This window comes from Pteropus vampyrus, unplaced genomic scaffold (assembly GCF_000151845.1).
Source record: "Pteropus vampyrus isolate Shadow unplaced genomic scaffold, Pvam_2.0 Scaffold86, whole genome shotgun sequence".
NCBI classification, from domain to species: domain Eukaryota; kingdom Metazoa; phylum Chordata; class Mammalia; order Chiroptera; family Pteropodidae; genus Pteropus; species Pteropus vampyrus.
This window is the reverse complement of record NW_011888867.1, coordinates 4,391,183-4,406,285: the sequence shown is the minus strand read 5'-3', so window position 1 is coordinate 4,406,285 and position 15,103 is coordinate 4,391,183. Positions and strand designations below refer to the sequence as shown.

At 42.6% G+C, this 15,103-nt stretch overlaps 1 protein-coding gene across 1 annotated transcript in view; it reads right to left on the bottom strand.

The window, feature by feature from the left end:
• MTOR (mechanistic target of rapamycin kinase) overlaps nt 1–15,103 on the bottom strand; it is a 113,608-nt gene that overhangs the window by 73,089 nt on the left and 25,416 nt on the right. The window contains exons 20-25 of the mRNA XM_023532658.1: nt 9,054–9,140; nt 6,388–6,555; nt 5,771–5,883; nt 5,281–5,443; nt 4,056–4,148; nt 3,077–3,385 (exon numbers count right to left, since the gene is read on the bottom strand). Of these exons, the coding sequence (XP_023388426.1) occupies nt 3,077–3,385; nt 4,056–4,148; nt 5,281–5,443; nt 5,771–5,883; nt 6,388–6,555; nt 9,054–9,140 (933 nt within the window). The remainder of the gene's footprint in view (nt 1–3,076; nt 3,386–4,055; nt 4,149–5,280; nt 5,444–5,770; nt 5,884–6,387; nt 6,556–9,053; nt 9,141–15,103) is intronic.

The following is a 15,103-nucleotide window of genomic DNA, read 5'->3' as shown; positions in this document are numbered from 1 at the left end:
TGCGAATCCCAGTTATGTAACTTATTGGCTGTCTGACCTTGGGCAAGTTACTTAATTCCTCTGTGCCTCAGTTTCCTCCTCTGTAAAACAGGGATAATAGTCCCCACTTTATAGGGTGTTTTAGGGATTAACTAAGTATGTACGTGTAAAGGACTTACAACAGTGCTTGGCCCACAGTCAGTGTTGTGTGTGAAGGCCTATTACTCTCAAGTTAGAAACACCTGGTTGGAACCCTGGCTCTGCCACTCAGTCGCTGTGGCACTCTGGGCTAGTCCCTCTCTGCTGCACCTGAGCCTGTCTTCCTTACCTGGGGATAATGTGTCTAAAGGCCTGGCTGGGACAGAAGAGCAAGAAAAAATGGTTATAATTATTATCAAAATGACATCTCTTTGAACTGGCCTGACCCTAACTGCTAAATCCCAAACTTTTAAAATATATTCTTAAAAGAATTTTCCAGCAGAACAGACATGTCGATCATCCCTAAGTAGGGAAATCACAGTTAGGGAAGAAGCTCTCAAGTGAAGTAGTCCAGGGAGGCAAAGAGACCTCATGGGTGCAGCACCGAACCACTAGTGACTCAAGCCATCGCCTCACGGGGATAACCTGGAGACTTGCTACAGCTTTTGATGAGTTACCAATGAGTGACATTACACAAACTATTATTTTATGTCAGAAACCAAAGTAGAGATAATACAAGAGACACATTAAAAACTTACGTGAAGGATTCTCACTGCCCATCACTGAGAACCCCTTAAGGAGAAAGAGCGACACTGGATACCAAAGACTTGCCTTTTAGACCCTGTTCTGCTGAGTGAAAGGAGGACATCAGTCCTTTGCTATCCATGGATTCTGGCTCCCTCCCTACACAATGGGTCTCTGGATGGCTGCACTGGAGCACACGGCACTTTGAAAGCTGGACACACACAGGAAGTATCACCAACGTCTTCTGCCTCTAAGGAGTGAGCATGAGTCTGGGCAAAGCAGAAGCAACTCGGCACAGTGGTGAAGAGACAGAGCTCTGGAGCCACACCATCTAGGACACATCCTGGCTCCACCATTTACTAGCTGACATTGGGCACATTACTTAACCTTTCAGTACCTCGATGTCCACATCTGTAAAATGGGGACACAGTAATGACAGCACCTAATTCACAGTGTTACTGTGAAAATTAAATGAATCGACACATGTAAAGTGCTCACAACAGTGCCTGACAAATGTCGGTAGCTGTTACTGCGATGGTTTTTGTGACCATTTGATAAATGGTGACAAATGGGTCTTTAAAAAAATCTTAGCTTAAGAGACAACAACTGCACAATCTTATCAATCAGGCTGAGTCCCGCACATGGGCCTTTCCCCGCTGCTCTTTAATTTAAAACATAAGCAACTCTTAATTCTCTGGGTTCTGTAGTTACTGTTTAAACACCAGCCAGTTTCCTTTTGCTCCTATCTGCCACTGCCGGCCTCATCCGGTAACACTGGTTTAGGCTGGTGGGATACCAGCTTATTCATTGAGTAGGTGAGCCCAATAGAAGCTGCTGAAAATCCCGGAAGGCATTCTAGAGGTATATATACACAAATGGTTTTTATATTTGCTGTACCATGTAAATCCTCTAGCAGCACAGCCAATAAAAGGTGACTGAGGTAGTCACCTTTTTTCAGAAACCTGGTTAAAACTGGTAAATGTACCAAGCTCTAATTATCACCACATAAATAAATATGTAGAAACACAATTTACTTTTCGATGAAATGGAGCTGAGAGGTAGCTGTGGAGGATTTTCCTTAGGGTTTTTGAACTTGACCTGTTCTCTCAGGTACGATAAACTAGAGATTCTTTTTTTCCGTTGGGCAAAGGTTATGCTTATTTTTTCAAGTCCTGGGTAGAAAGCAAAACTTTCTGGAAGCAAACGAGACTACTGGGGAATTTCCTATAATAGAGACCAAAGCTCTAAAGCGGGGTGGACGGCTGCCTGGTTGGAAGGACACTCTGAACCTAGGCAGGCTGAAAACATCTGGGTGGAAATATGCATCCGGCCTCCTTGCCCGGCCTTCCCTCAAGTGTGAGGTGTCAGTGCGGTGGCCTCAAAACTGCCTGGGAATGCCAGGTGACTGATGACCTTTCTCTTCCTCCCAAAGTCCCGGATCAGCAGTCACAAAACCCCCAGAGGGAAAGCAGCGCCACTCCTGGCCCAGGGATCTCTCAGCACACCATCTTAAAACATCAAATGTCTCTGGGCAGAGGTCACTTCAAGTTGTCTGTGCAGGTCAAGACAGACACCGCAGTAATAAATCCCAAGTGTTCCGAAGCTGTGTATGAACATGGGCACACAGGTCTGTATTCCAACCTTCATGGCCTTGGCTGGAGAGAACGAGTCGGCTGGGACCCAGTCCTGCCCAGTTCTTTACTGCTATCTGCCTCTGCACATGAAGTGCAGCTGCCTTGGGTGGGCTGCTAATAAAGAGGATAACCATGTTGAAATCCAAGCCGGGAGCTGCTTACACTCACCAGAAGCACTAAAGACTAACGTAAAATGGAGAAAATAAGCAACCTGGTATGTTTATTAAAAGTCAGTGATGTAACTATGATTATTGTGCTCAGATCCATCACAGAGGTTTTGAAACTGCCTGTTTTTAAGTGGATGACTGATGGCATACATAGTGAGAAGCTGGTTATATCCAGGCTTTGGTTAGCATAGAGAATTTAGCACTTATCTGCAAAGATTTAAAATGTCACTACTTAGGAGCATGGGCATCATCTGGGAGCTCGTTAGAAATGCAGAACATCAGGCCCAACCTCGAACTGCCTGAATAAAAATAAGCATTCTGACAAGCTCCCCAGTATTTGGTAAGCCCCATGAGTCTGAGAAGTTTGATAAGCTCTGCTTTAAAGAGCCTGCATCAGCCTCAGTGCTCACCAGGAGGTTCGCTGGTTGTGTTCCATTCATGTAAAAACAAAACAAAACAAAACAAAACAGACTGTCATTTGCAACAAAGTGCTCTACTATCAAAGCTCTAAGGAAGCACAAAAAGAGACTGTTCTTTATTTTTCCACTGATAAAAAACATTTTATAATTCAGACACCCTGAGAAAGATAAAATGACTTAAGCTCCTGGTATCTAGATATTCAGGAAAATGCTTGGGCTGGATTTTGGTAGTTTTACACTGAAGGTAGCAAGAGCTGAAGGTTCTGAATGAGAGCAGGGCTCTCCTTCCCAGGCGCCCCGGAAACCATGGACCTGCCTTTTGGAGGTTGATGGTGCTGACGTGCAGCTTCTTCATGGGTCCCGTCTCCACCGGCCCACTAGCCGACGCGTCCCCTTGGCCACTCCTCAGCATTCGATGCTGGTAAATCAAAGGGTCCTCCTCCTCATCGGCAAGGGTGTAGCCCTGTAACCGGAGAGGTAGAGACAAAGCCTGAGACCCCACAAGCGGCACCCACTTTAGAGAACGCCCTTAGCCTTGGGAGGGCCACGCCTTCTGGAAGAGCCAGGACTTAGGTATGGCTCCGTGGATGGACAAAACGCGTCATGGGTGGGCTGAACTCCCCGCCGTTGACCACTGACAAGCACTGACACCAGTATGAGCACGCAACTGGCAGACAGGAAGCAATCGTGACCAATGATAAAAGTGACAAGGAGCAGGGCCAGCAAAGAGCCCACTTTCTGTGCTGGTGTGGCCCGAAAGCCGAGAATGGTTTTTACATTTTGAAATGGTTGAAAAAAATTAAAAAAAAAAAAGATTAATATTTTGTAACACACGAAACTTATTAGAGAATTATATTTTGGTGTCCATAAAATAAAATATCACTGTAACGAGGCCAGGCTCACTCATTTACGTGCACCCGTGGCTGCTTTCAGGCTGCAGGGGCAGAGCTGAGCAGCTGCAGCAGAGACCACACAGCCTGCAAAGCTGAAAAAATGTACCGTCTTTACACAGCAAGTTTGCCAATCGCTAGTTGAGAACTAAAAAGCTAGATATACTCCCATAACTAAGATTACAAGAATACCGATGGGAAAGACAAGGGGGGACTCTGAAACAAAAACAAAGTGCAGTTCACCTTGACAATTCTGCAGATGAGGACATCGTAGCGCTGATGGTTGATTCGGTGTCGCACCAGAACTTTATTCACCATCGGAATGAAAATTTGGTACTATGACAGAAGAGGAAGGAGATGAGAAACCATGACTTCGGAGAGTGGAAAGCAGAGAAGAGAATTACCATTACTACATTATAGCTATTTCTTCTGGGTTTGGGGCTAGCTCCATAGTATTCAGAAGAATCACTTTCTACCCACTCCTGCTACAAATCTCATCCCTTTCATCTTCCGTCTGGGTTTTACTGCAATAGCCTTTGAGCAGTCTCTCTGCTTCCACTCTTGGCTCAGCCTGTTCTTCCACGTGGCACGGACAGTAATCACTTAGAAATGGGAGGTCGGATCACAGCCCTCCTGTGCTCAAAATCCTCCAAAGACCTCTAGTCTCGGCTCAGAGGAAAAGCCAAAGTATTTACAATGGCCTGTAACAGTGATGTGGAAATGGCATCAGAGTCACCTGGGGGCTCATAAAACCAGAGTTTGCTGGGCTCCACAGCCAGAGTTTCTGGTTCAGAGGGCTTGGGGCGAGGCCCAAGACTGCATTTTCTAATAAGTTCTCAGCTATGTAGATGAGGACACTGCTCACCTGGGATCACATTTTGAGACTCACTGGCCTAAGTACCTAGGTGTCCATGCCCTGCCCCAGCCCCGCCCCATCTCTGACCTTTTCCTTGCGCTTCCCCTCGTTCCCTCCTCTGAAGTCACACTGCCTTCTGCAATTCCTTGAACCTTCAAGCATGCTGCCAGCTCGCATCTTTGCATTCCCTATTCCTTCTGTCTGCATCCAACTCCCTGGGCTGGAGCCTTTACTTTATTTGGGTCTCTGCTCAGATGTCAGCTTATCAGAGGTCTTCTCTGCCCGCCCTGCATAAGCAGCATCTCTCCCACCCCCCACCATCACCCTTACGAGACAAACTGTGCTTGTTAGCTTTGCTTCATCGGAACGTAAGCTCTGTGAAAATAAGGACATCATTCTATTTACTGTGTCATCCCCAGAACGGCACTTACCCCACATAGATAGATGGCTCAATAAATACTAGCTGAATAAATGAAAGAAAATAAAAGTGCAAATAATTCCTAGTTCTCTGACAGAGGTTGGGGACCTACAGACCTACAAGTGGAGAAGTTCACAAGGTCTTCTTCCCAAGCGCAGGCGGGGGAGCACATCTGCCTGGGACTCCTGTCTTACCTTCTTCCCCAGCTGAAAGACAAGTGAGGACAACGTGTCCATGGCTGTGGGACGCAGTTCTGGGCTCTGGTCCAGTGTTCGCACGATCGGGTGAATGATCCGGGAGGCGTAGTCAGTGAAGTCCAGGGACTCCGTCAGGCGGTCCACCGTCTCTAACGCTGCCCTACGACAACCGCTAACATATAGTAATTGCTAACGTACAGTCCCAACGTAAGAGAGGTGGCTGAGGGTTACCTTGACAATGGGCACCGAATGGGAAGGAATGGCTTCTGAGGTATTTTGGGTAACACGGTCCAACAAATATTCCAGTGGGGTGAGGACAGTTAAGATTTCCATAAACCTGGGACATTTACGGGCTAAAATAACGGGAGTTGAAATAACAACAACAAGAACAACAAATAGAAAGATGGCCTGGGAACTTAAGAAAAAGACATTGTCGACAAAACATCAGAAGCTTGATGGTTGTCAGTCCCGAAGGGCAGGTGCTTACTTTCGAGATGGCAGTGGAACCTCAGGGGCATCAAACAACTTCACGATGGGGGGCAGCAACAAATGCAGATAGTCATCCAGGTTGGCACCAAACAGCTGGATTGCAGCCAGCAACTGCAAATGGGAGCAAAAGCACGTGATGAACAAATACAGTCAGGTCCCAAGTCTCTAAGTACCTGGAGGAGGCAGTGCTGTGGACAATTTGAGCTTCGGGAAGGACTCTGAGAAGCCTTTATTAAGTGGCTTTGAACTACATTCTTTGGGTGGCATTTCTCCTCCTCATTTTATTTTGCCTATATATTACTGTGCTTTCTCTGAGCTTATTTCAGTTGAGAAGGATCTGTTGCTGGACCATAGAGAAAACTGGTCTGCGATAAAACATTTACCAAGAATAATCCATTAAAGGAAACAGAACATGAGGATAATCGCGGAGGACTGTAAACATTCCATAACCGTAAACAGTAAGCTGCACACGGCGGCTATTAGCACTCTTTGGAGTCAGTCTTGTGGGTCGAGCAACGCCCTGTCACTCAGAACAGGGTCTGGCCTCCTAGCTGACCAGCCAGGGACTTGGGCGGATGCTAAAAACCTCTCTCGAGGGTGCCCCGGGTTACTTGCCTTGATGGAGACGATGCGGCCTGGGCTGTTGTCGTGCATGAAGACTCGCAGCATGTGCGGGATAAGCTGGGGCAGATAGAGCTTAAATTCACCCCCGAGAGCGACCACAATTTGCTCAATGAGGAGAATGATCGTGCTCTGGATCGAGGTGTTCATGACCCAGAATTCCTGTAAAGAGGGGAGACACAGGAGCAAAGCCAGGTATCATTCTACTGAAATACAAACCAAGGACTGAGATGGCCAAAAAGCAGGAACAGTGTAGTGAACACAGTCTGGTCTGCCCCAAGATGAACCCCTTCCCTGCCCTGCTCATACCGTCACACTCACAGTGAACAAATTAAATGGCATTTCTCCAAATGCACAAGGCTCCTTCCCTCCTCTGTGCGTTGCTCGTGCTGCTCTTTGCCTAGAATCCCAGCTCTTGCTCAGCTAAGCCCCATCTGTCATTCTAGACCTGGCTCAAGCCTTGCTTCTCCTATGAAGGCTTTCCTGTTCTCCTTCCACTATCCATTTTGGGTCCCTCTGCCCTCCTCTTTCCTAGCACCTGTAATACTTAATTTTCGTTGTCACCCTCCCTCTACTAGACTGTAAGCTAGTTAAGGCCAAGAAAGCTCTTTGTTCCGTCTGTCTCCCCAGAATCAAGAAGAGCACCTGGCGTATTCTAGCCACCCACACACACACATACAGAATGAACGAATACGTCTACGTCACTCCAGGAGCTCGTAAGTCGTCCAGGTGGAGTCTTTACTTTGGGTATCACGGCATCTCTACCAGAAGGTGATTCCAGCTTTAATAAGATTTCCTGCCCTTTCTAGAATAAGACTTTGCTAGATGGCATCTGGCATATGTCCCATGTAAGTGTTGGGCCTGGATAGTGCCATAAGAAGAGCACTTTTTTCTATACCCATACAATTATATTCCACATAAGTTACTGAAAAAAAAACTTGGTCAGTTGGCCACAGATCCTGCCTCAGAAGTTGTAAGGCAAATTGGTTCAAGTCTCTGACTCCAGAAAAAGCTGTCATTTCAAGTCAACTAAAAAAGCAGTCGACTACGGCCTTTTAAAATATCTGCAGAGGAGGAGACAGTGATAACAGAAACTCTAATGATGGCAACGCATGCCGTTATTACTCTTGCGCCCCCAAATAATTCAGAGTAGGAGTTGATAAAAAAAGGATAACTTCTCAGGATAAAGGCTTCATAGAAGGATAATGTATTTTTATTAAAAAAAAAGTTTAAAGCATAATAGTTTAGAAAATAAAAACCACCCTAAAAGATGCTGGTAAAACGCTTTTTCTTGGCTTGGACGGAGACATATTTTCTCTGAAAAAATTATTTTCTCTGGGTAAAGAGCTTTTCCAAAGACACACCACAGATTTTACGGCCTCCATGGTTTGTGATGTCCATTCCCTTGGACCACACTGTCTTCTTCAGAGAGAGCCCGCCTATCTCCCCACTATGACCGTTAGCTCCTCAGAGGGGTTTTTCTACCTCAGAGGAGCCAAGTGGCCCGCCCGGAGATGCGGGATGTCAGCTGGATCCCTGCTCACAGAGCATTCTCCTGCTGGGCTTGGGGGAGCTCATTAAAGCGCCCAGGATCAACAGCCAAAACAAGAGCCTGCTGTACCTTCTCTACCTTGGAAGCAATGAAAGCTGTGTTTGGTAGCTGTAAGGCTCCTTGCCTCAAACCCGTTTTGGTCATAAACCCCTTTTGGTCATAAGGCACAGATTACTTCGGCTTCAAACACCGAGCACGTGTCTCCCCCCACCCCCCGCCCCCGCCCCCACCACCATGGGGCTCTGCAACATTCTGCCTAACTCCTCCTGGTACAGAGGCCTCTGTGGCAGGAGTCAGGGAACAGCAGCTTTAACTATTTATACATGTAGGAGTTTTTCATTTCCAAGACCTAGTTTTGGGGAAGTTCCATTTTTGAAGCCAGCCACTTTGATTTCCGTCCTGCTGCTTCCTCCGAGCTAACTACAAAGGTCTGGTGGAGAAGAACAAGTCACCGGAAGAAGTGCCTTTAAGTCTTTGAGGACACAGCCATCTCTGCAAAGCAACCTTCCCAGCAGAGACGTTTAAATTGTATAGAAGCGTAGGAAGCAGGTCTCCCCCTCACACAGAAAATCGATATTGCCATCAGTGGGGGAGCCCCCTGCGCCTGTTTAAAAAGCACGTTACAAAATCTGGGGCGCGAGCCTTTCCTCATTCGCAGTGGGTGTCAGAAGGCGGCGGCTACGCTTTTGAAGGCAGCAGGGTGCAGCATTGCCTTCTTCCCCAGCGCCTAACAGCGGTCCTTTGTATTTCATAGCCCAAGGAAAATCCAATCCCCGGTGCTCGCTGAGGCCATGGTTTTTGGGGCGGTAAGAAGGAGCTTTCGTGGGAACAGTAGAGATGCTAAAGTGAAATCGCTTTGTTGTGCTGAGGAGCAGGCCTCAGAGCCTGTTTCCGGCGGAAGCTACTTCCTCAGATCTCACACCTCGCACCCGCAGCAACAGCCCTCCTCCCCCTTTCGTAACCCAGAAGGACGCCTTGCTCCACGCCTATATTTCGGGTTGTAAGAGCTCTACCATGACCCGTGAAAAATGTCCCTGTTATCCAAACATAGATAATGTTCCTTGACCCAAACACCGATGAACAGGCCAAAGCATTCACTTCTACTCACTCTCATGAGGGTGACTATTTCATCCATGTAAGGTCTGATGTGGCTCTTCACAAAGGACACCAACATTCCCAGCTGCTGGAACAGAAACTGAAAGGGAGAAGAGGTGAGCAAGCTGGCCACGGAGGATGTCGGATTCCTAGGTTTACCCACATCCACGAGAATGCATGAGGACAACTACGGAATCGGTTTCCGCATCGCTCCATCTGCTGACAATAAGTCTCAAAGAACCAGACTTAAAACCTCGGGTGGGGATAGTGGTGGGGGCTAAAAAGAATTGTTGACAACAAGCCATTTAGTGCATAACAGGGGCTTTGGGGCCAGGCTGGCTGCTGTGAACCACTCTGTCATCCGTTAGCTTTGTGACCTTCATGTCACCTCTCTGGGCCCAGCCTCTTCCGTGGGGAAATGGGGAGTATTTGTCACATCGGCCTGTTGTGAGAGTTAAACGAGGTAACACCTGGAAAGCACTAGAACAGGACCAGGAATACTGTTAAGTGCTCAATGTCCACTAGCATCGAAGGGTATCCAGAGCCACTAAAGACGAAAATAACATAAAACGGATCAACCGTAAATGCACCTTTTGTTTATTCAGCCCTAATTCATTACCACTTACATTTTAAAATAAACACAGCTAACTATTATGGGCACTGTAGTTTACTTATAGTAATTAACTCAATTAATTAGGTCTTAATTATTTAATAGTCTCTTAAGAAATTACGAGACAAAGACAGACAAATGCCACATGATTTCACTTATATATGGAGTCTAATGAACAAAATAAATGAATAAACAAAACAGAAACCAACTCATAGATACATACAGAGAACATTTTGATGGTTGCCAGATGGGAGGGGGGTTGGGAAGATGGGTGAAAAGGGAAAGGGGTTAAGCACAAATTGGTAGATACAAAAGTCACCGGGATGTGTAAGGAATAAAGTCATTTACATTGCAATAATTATGTATGATATCAGATAGGTCCCAGACTTATCAGGGTGATCACGTTGGAAGTTGTATAAATATGTTATATCCCTGAAACTAATACAATATTGTATACCGGCTATAACTGAAAAGTAAAAAATTATTTAAGAAATAGTTGAAAAAGAAGAAATTATGAACCAAAACATCAAGCAAACTGGGGAAGGGATGGGATAAGGAGATTCTATTAGGTAGGTACCTTGCAACGGTAAGAAGAAATGCCGTCCACAAAATAAAGCTGGGAACAAGGAGGACCTAGGGAAGGGGAACTCCAACTAATTTACAGGTTAAAGATGTCTTTAGGGTGTAGTTTTAATTTTGTTATGGTCTTCAGATAGTGCTACAGGTCAATATTTAGTAGCAAATCGTATTCTAAATCTCCCTCCCCAAAAGATTGTCATAGCTCTCTATGCCTTTGTTGCCCTCCATCAACAAGGATAATTTAGTGATGAATAGACATATTTTCACTCTTCTTCACATTTTGAAACTTGGCTAAGTTGGGGAATAAATAAAAAGCGTTTCAAATAGTGAGTAATGAACTTACAGAACTCACTACCTGAAGAGGTGAGATTGACAAGACATATAGGACTGGGCTCAAAGAGAGTTGGGACTAATTCCCTAATGACAGGGACACCGATGGATTCTAAGGTGGTTAGAACCTGGTCACTGCACAGCACAGGTTCAACTCAGCAGAGCCATCTCTGTCTACCTCCTGGGCCCTGCCTTATACGATTACTGTTGACAGTGTTTATGAAATGGTCCCTATAAAAGTACACTGCAGAGAGCGAGGAACATGAGACTCTAAAGAGAATGGTTCTGTAGTTATATTTTTGTTATGCAAAACCTGAAAGAAGGGGGAAAATCTAAGCTGGAGGAATCGCGTGGATTGGGGATGGCAGGGAGGTCAGGGAAAACCTGGAGACAGAAAGGACTAGAGCGCCTGATCCTCGCTGTCGTTTCGTATCAGGTGTAAATGGGGAAGCCTCTCTGGTGGCTGATTCGTAAGGAGTGGCGACTCATGCACGCAGATGGGGAAGCGCCTCTTTCATGGGCAAGGAGCCCGCGTAGCCATCTCACTTCCTCTCCCTTAAATTCTTTCCTGAGGTTTTATTCTCCTTTCTCCCCTCGGCATTAGTGTTTTAAAAGAACACAGTTTTGTTCCTGAAATGTGGTGGATTGAATCTCCTCCCAAATGCCCCCGCTATGAAAAGCCTAAAATCAACGCATAAAAGATAACAAACATTGTTATTAGATTATCAGAACTGAAATCGTTCACATAAAGCCAGACCTTCAAAGTGCTACAAATTAAGAAAACTGGTGAGTCTCTGCCTCCCCCTGCCCCCGATCTGCCCACTGGCAAAAGGAGACAAAGAAATTTGTCAGTCTAGGTATGAGGTCTAGGTAGAAAAAGCGTCTCCCCAAAGAGTTTATAATTTCAGACCACTCTCATGTGGGTTCAGGGGGTTATTTTAATTATCCATGTGGCCTGAGGACCTCTAAGCCAAGAAATTCACTCCAAGTTCTTCTGGGTGACTTGGCAGAAGTGAATGCAAATCCTCTCTAGAGAGACGTGACTCTAGAGCAGATTTTCAAGTATCGCTTCAGGAAAAGCCCAGCTGAATAGGACACACAATCCAAAATTATAAAACACATAGGACAAAACACTGCAAGTGTGACTCAGCAGAAACGATAAAGAGCAGAATTAGACTCATCAGGGATTATTTTATACATACTGAATTATTGGATATAAAACAAACCTGTTTAATATGCTTAAAGAAATAGTGAGAGTTAAAAAAATGAGCAAGGGCTAAGATAGCACCATAAGATACTAGGCATATTCGAAAGAATCTAGTTAACTTTAAAAATAAAAAAATGTAGTTGAAACTAAAAATTTAATGACAGGTCTGAAAAGACATAGCTGAAGAATAGTGAACAGAAAGTGGATGTGAAGAAATATCCAGAACGCATCTCTGACAGACGAAGACGAAAAATAGGGAATGGAACCTGAGTCTTTTAAAACCAGTTTACAAGACGTTAAAAAATATCTTGAAGAGAATTTTACAGAACAAATGACCTGGTTTCTTCCACAAATACATAGCATGAAAAAAAAATGGGGGAAAAAAGAGAATAGAGAATTGGCTTTATAAACCAAATGCCATATGTAGATCTTATTTAAATTCTGATCTGAAAAATCAAATATACGAAGAAATTTTAAAGGACCAAAAATTTGAAGGATTAGTCTTAGATGATATTAAGGATTATTGTAATTGTGGTCATATGAGAAAAAATTATTTATTGGTGAAATAATATGATCTTTGACATTTCCTTTAAAATATCTCAGGAGGAAAGTGTGTGTGTGTGTGTGTGTGTGTGTGTGTGTGTGTTGGGTGGGGGAGAATAAGATAAAACTAAATTTATAAAATGCTAGTTAATTGTTGATGAGTATGAGAATATAAGTTATCTACTTTTATGATTCATATACTCTATTACACAATGTTTAATAAAATTAAAGGTAATGAACAAGTAGAGGGCAGAAGATAAGAAAATTAAAGCTTGATCAAGCCAAAAAAAAGACAGAAAAGAAAATAAACATTTAGAACAGGACAAAAATAAGGCACAAAGTAAGACGAGGGAAGTAAACCCAAATATATCAGCAATCACGATAAATGTAATTTAGACTGAACGCACTGATTAAAAGACAAAAAATTTTCAAACCGGATTAAAAAGATAATCTACCTATATATTAGTATGTACGTTATTATTACAAGAGACCCATCTAAAGCAAAAAGTTACAAGACAGTTAAAAATAAAAGGATAAGACAAGACATCCTCCCAAAAAAATGCTGGTGTAGCTATATTATCAGGCAAAACAAATTTTAAACTTGTTAAACATAAAAAGGGTCATTGCAAAATGATAAGATTCAATTTTCCAGGAAGAAATGATGTACGCACCTAATAACCTAAAATATATAAAACAAAATTGACAATAATAAGAAATGAATAAATCCACCATTGTAAAGGGAGATTTTTCTCTCATTTCTCTCAGTGTCTTGATATGCTGAATTATATTACATTTTAATGTTGAAAAATTCTTGAATTGTGTTAAGACCATCTTGGTTATGATTTTTTTTAATACTTTGATTTTATATCTAATGTTTATTCTAGAATTTTTTTATCTATGTTCCTGAGTGGAACTGACCTGTAATTTCTTTTTTTAACTGTAGGTTTGAAGATCTGTTTAGCTTTTCTGTTTCTTTTTGAGGCAGTTTTGGTCGCACTGTTCTAAGAAATGATTCATTTTATCTAACCGATAAAATCTATTGGCATGAATTTGGTTGAAATGGTTGCCTAGGGTTGTGGTCAGAATGGAAAATGACTGCTAATGGGCAGGAGGTTTCTTTCTGGGGTGACGGAAATTTTCTAAAATTAGACTGTAGTGATGGTTGCACAATTCTGTAAATATACAAAAAAATCATTGAATTGTAAACTTAGGAAGGGTGAATTTTACAGTGTGTAAATTTCATCTCAATAAAGTTTTATAAGTTTGGAATGTAGCTAAACAATACTTGGAGTTAACTTTACAGCCTTAACAGATTACATTAGACAAGAAGAAAGACTGACAACTAAGACTGACAACTAATGAGCTAATATTCAAATGCAAAACATTCTTTTTAAAAGTAAAAAAAGAAAATAGGATGAAAGTAATAATAATAGAATAAAAAAGATACAAAAGAGAAGATCAACAAAGGCAAAAGTTGGTTCTTTGAAAAATATTATGACAAATCTCTAGCAAGACATTAAAATATAAAATAGTGTGAACAAATTCATGCCAATAGATTTTGCCATTTAGTTAAAATGAATAATTTCTTAGAACAGTGTGACCAAAACTGCCTCAAAAAGAAACAGAAAAGCTAAACAGATCTTCAAACCTACAATTAAAAAAAGAAATTACAGGTCAATCCCACTCAAGAACATAGATATAAAAATTCTAAAACAAACATTAGATATAAAATCAATACATTAAAAAATATCATAACCAAGATGGTTTTAACACAATTCAAGAATGTTTCAACATTAGATCATATTGTAATTCAACATATCAAGACATTGAGAGAGAAAACCCATATCATCAAAGCATTTCATAAATCCAGTACCCATTTGATAAAAACTCTTTAGCAAATTAAGACCATAAGGGAACATTTATAATCTTTAAAAAGCTACCTACCAAAAATCTACAGCAAACGTACTAGTGGTAAAATCTTAAAAGCAGTCCCATTAAAATCAGGAACAAGATTAAACAAGATTCCACTGTCACTGAGTCCAATCAATACTGCAGTCCTAGGAATATAGTAAGGAAAAGTAATAACTGGTTTACGGGTTAAAACAAAAAAACCCCCAAACTACCTTTTTCTTTTTGTAGATTATATGATTATCTAGAGTGAAAAACCTGAGAAAATTTACAGGTAAATTAGGATTAGTAAGAATTTAATGAAGTTGATTACATAAAAATAAAGTTGGAAAATATACTTTCAAAAAAGATACTACCTCCTCTAAATGTAGATCAAATTGGACACATAATCGCAGAAGGAAAAATAATTAGTTCAAGTATCTTTTAAACAGTGCTCTATACACCCTCGTGGAATACAGCCTGCGAATAGCAGGAACCGCAAAGCCACCCTGAACTTTACCTAGTAGGTTTGCTGTCTGTAGTGGTCTAGGTATAGTCATCACAGAACAACTTTGCAACTTTGCAAGTGGTTCAGAAAAAGAAAAAAGAGAGAACAAGACAGAGAAAAAGGGAACGAAAGGGAAACATTCCTCACAGAAAAGTGACAGCTATTAAAAGTAGAAAGGATGAGAGAACTAAAAAGTCATTATTTCACAACCAGTGTGATCACTGATTCAGGCCAGGATCGTCAATGAGTGCTAAAATCACTGAGTAAAAGGTAGCTGGGGATACGACAGTCACGCAGTCTCACCCCACACACTACTTCACGACTAAGGAAAAATGGGAAGATCTGACAGACACCAACTTAACCACGTGCTCATCCTTAGGACCAACAATAATGGGACAA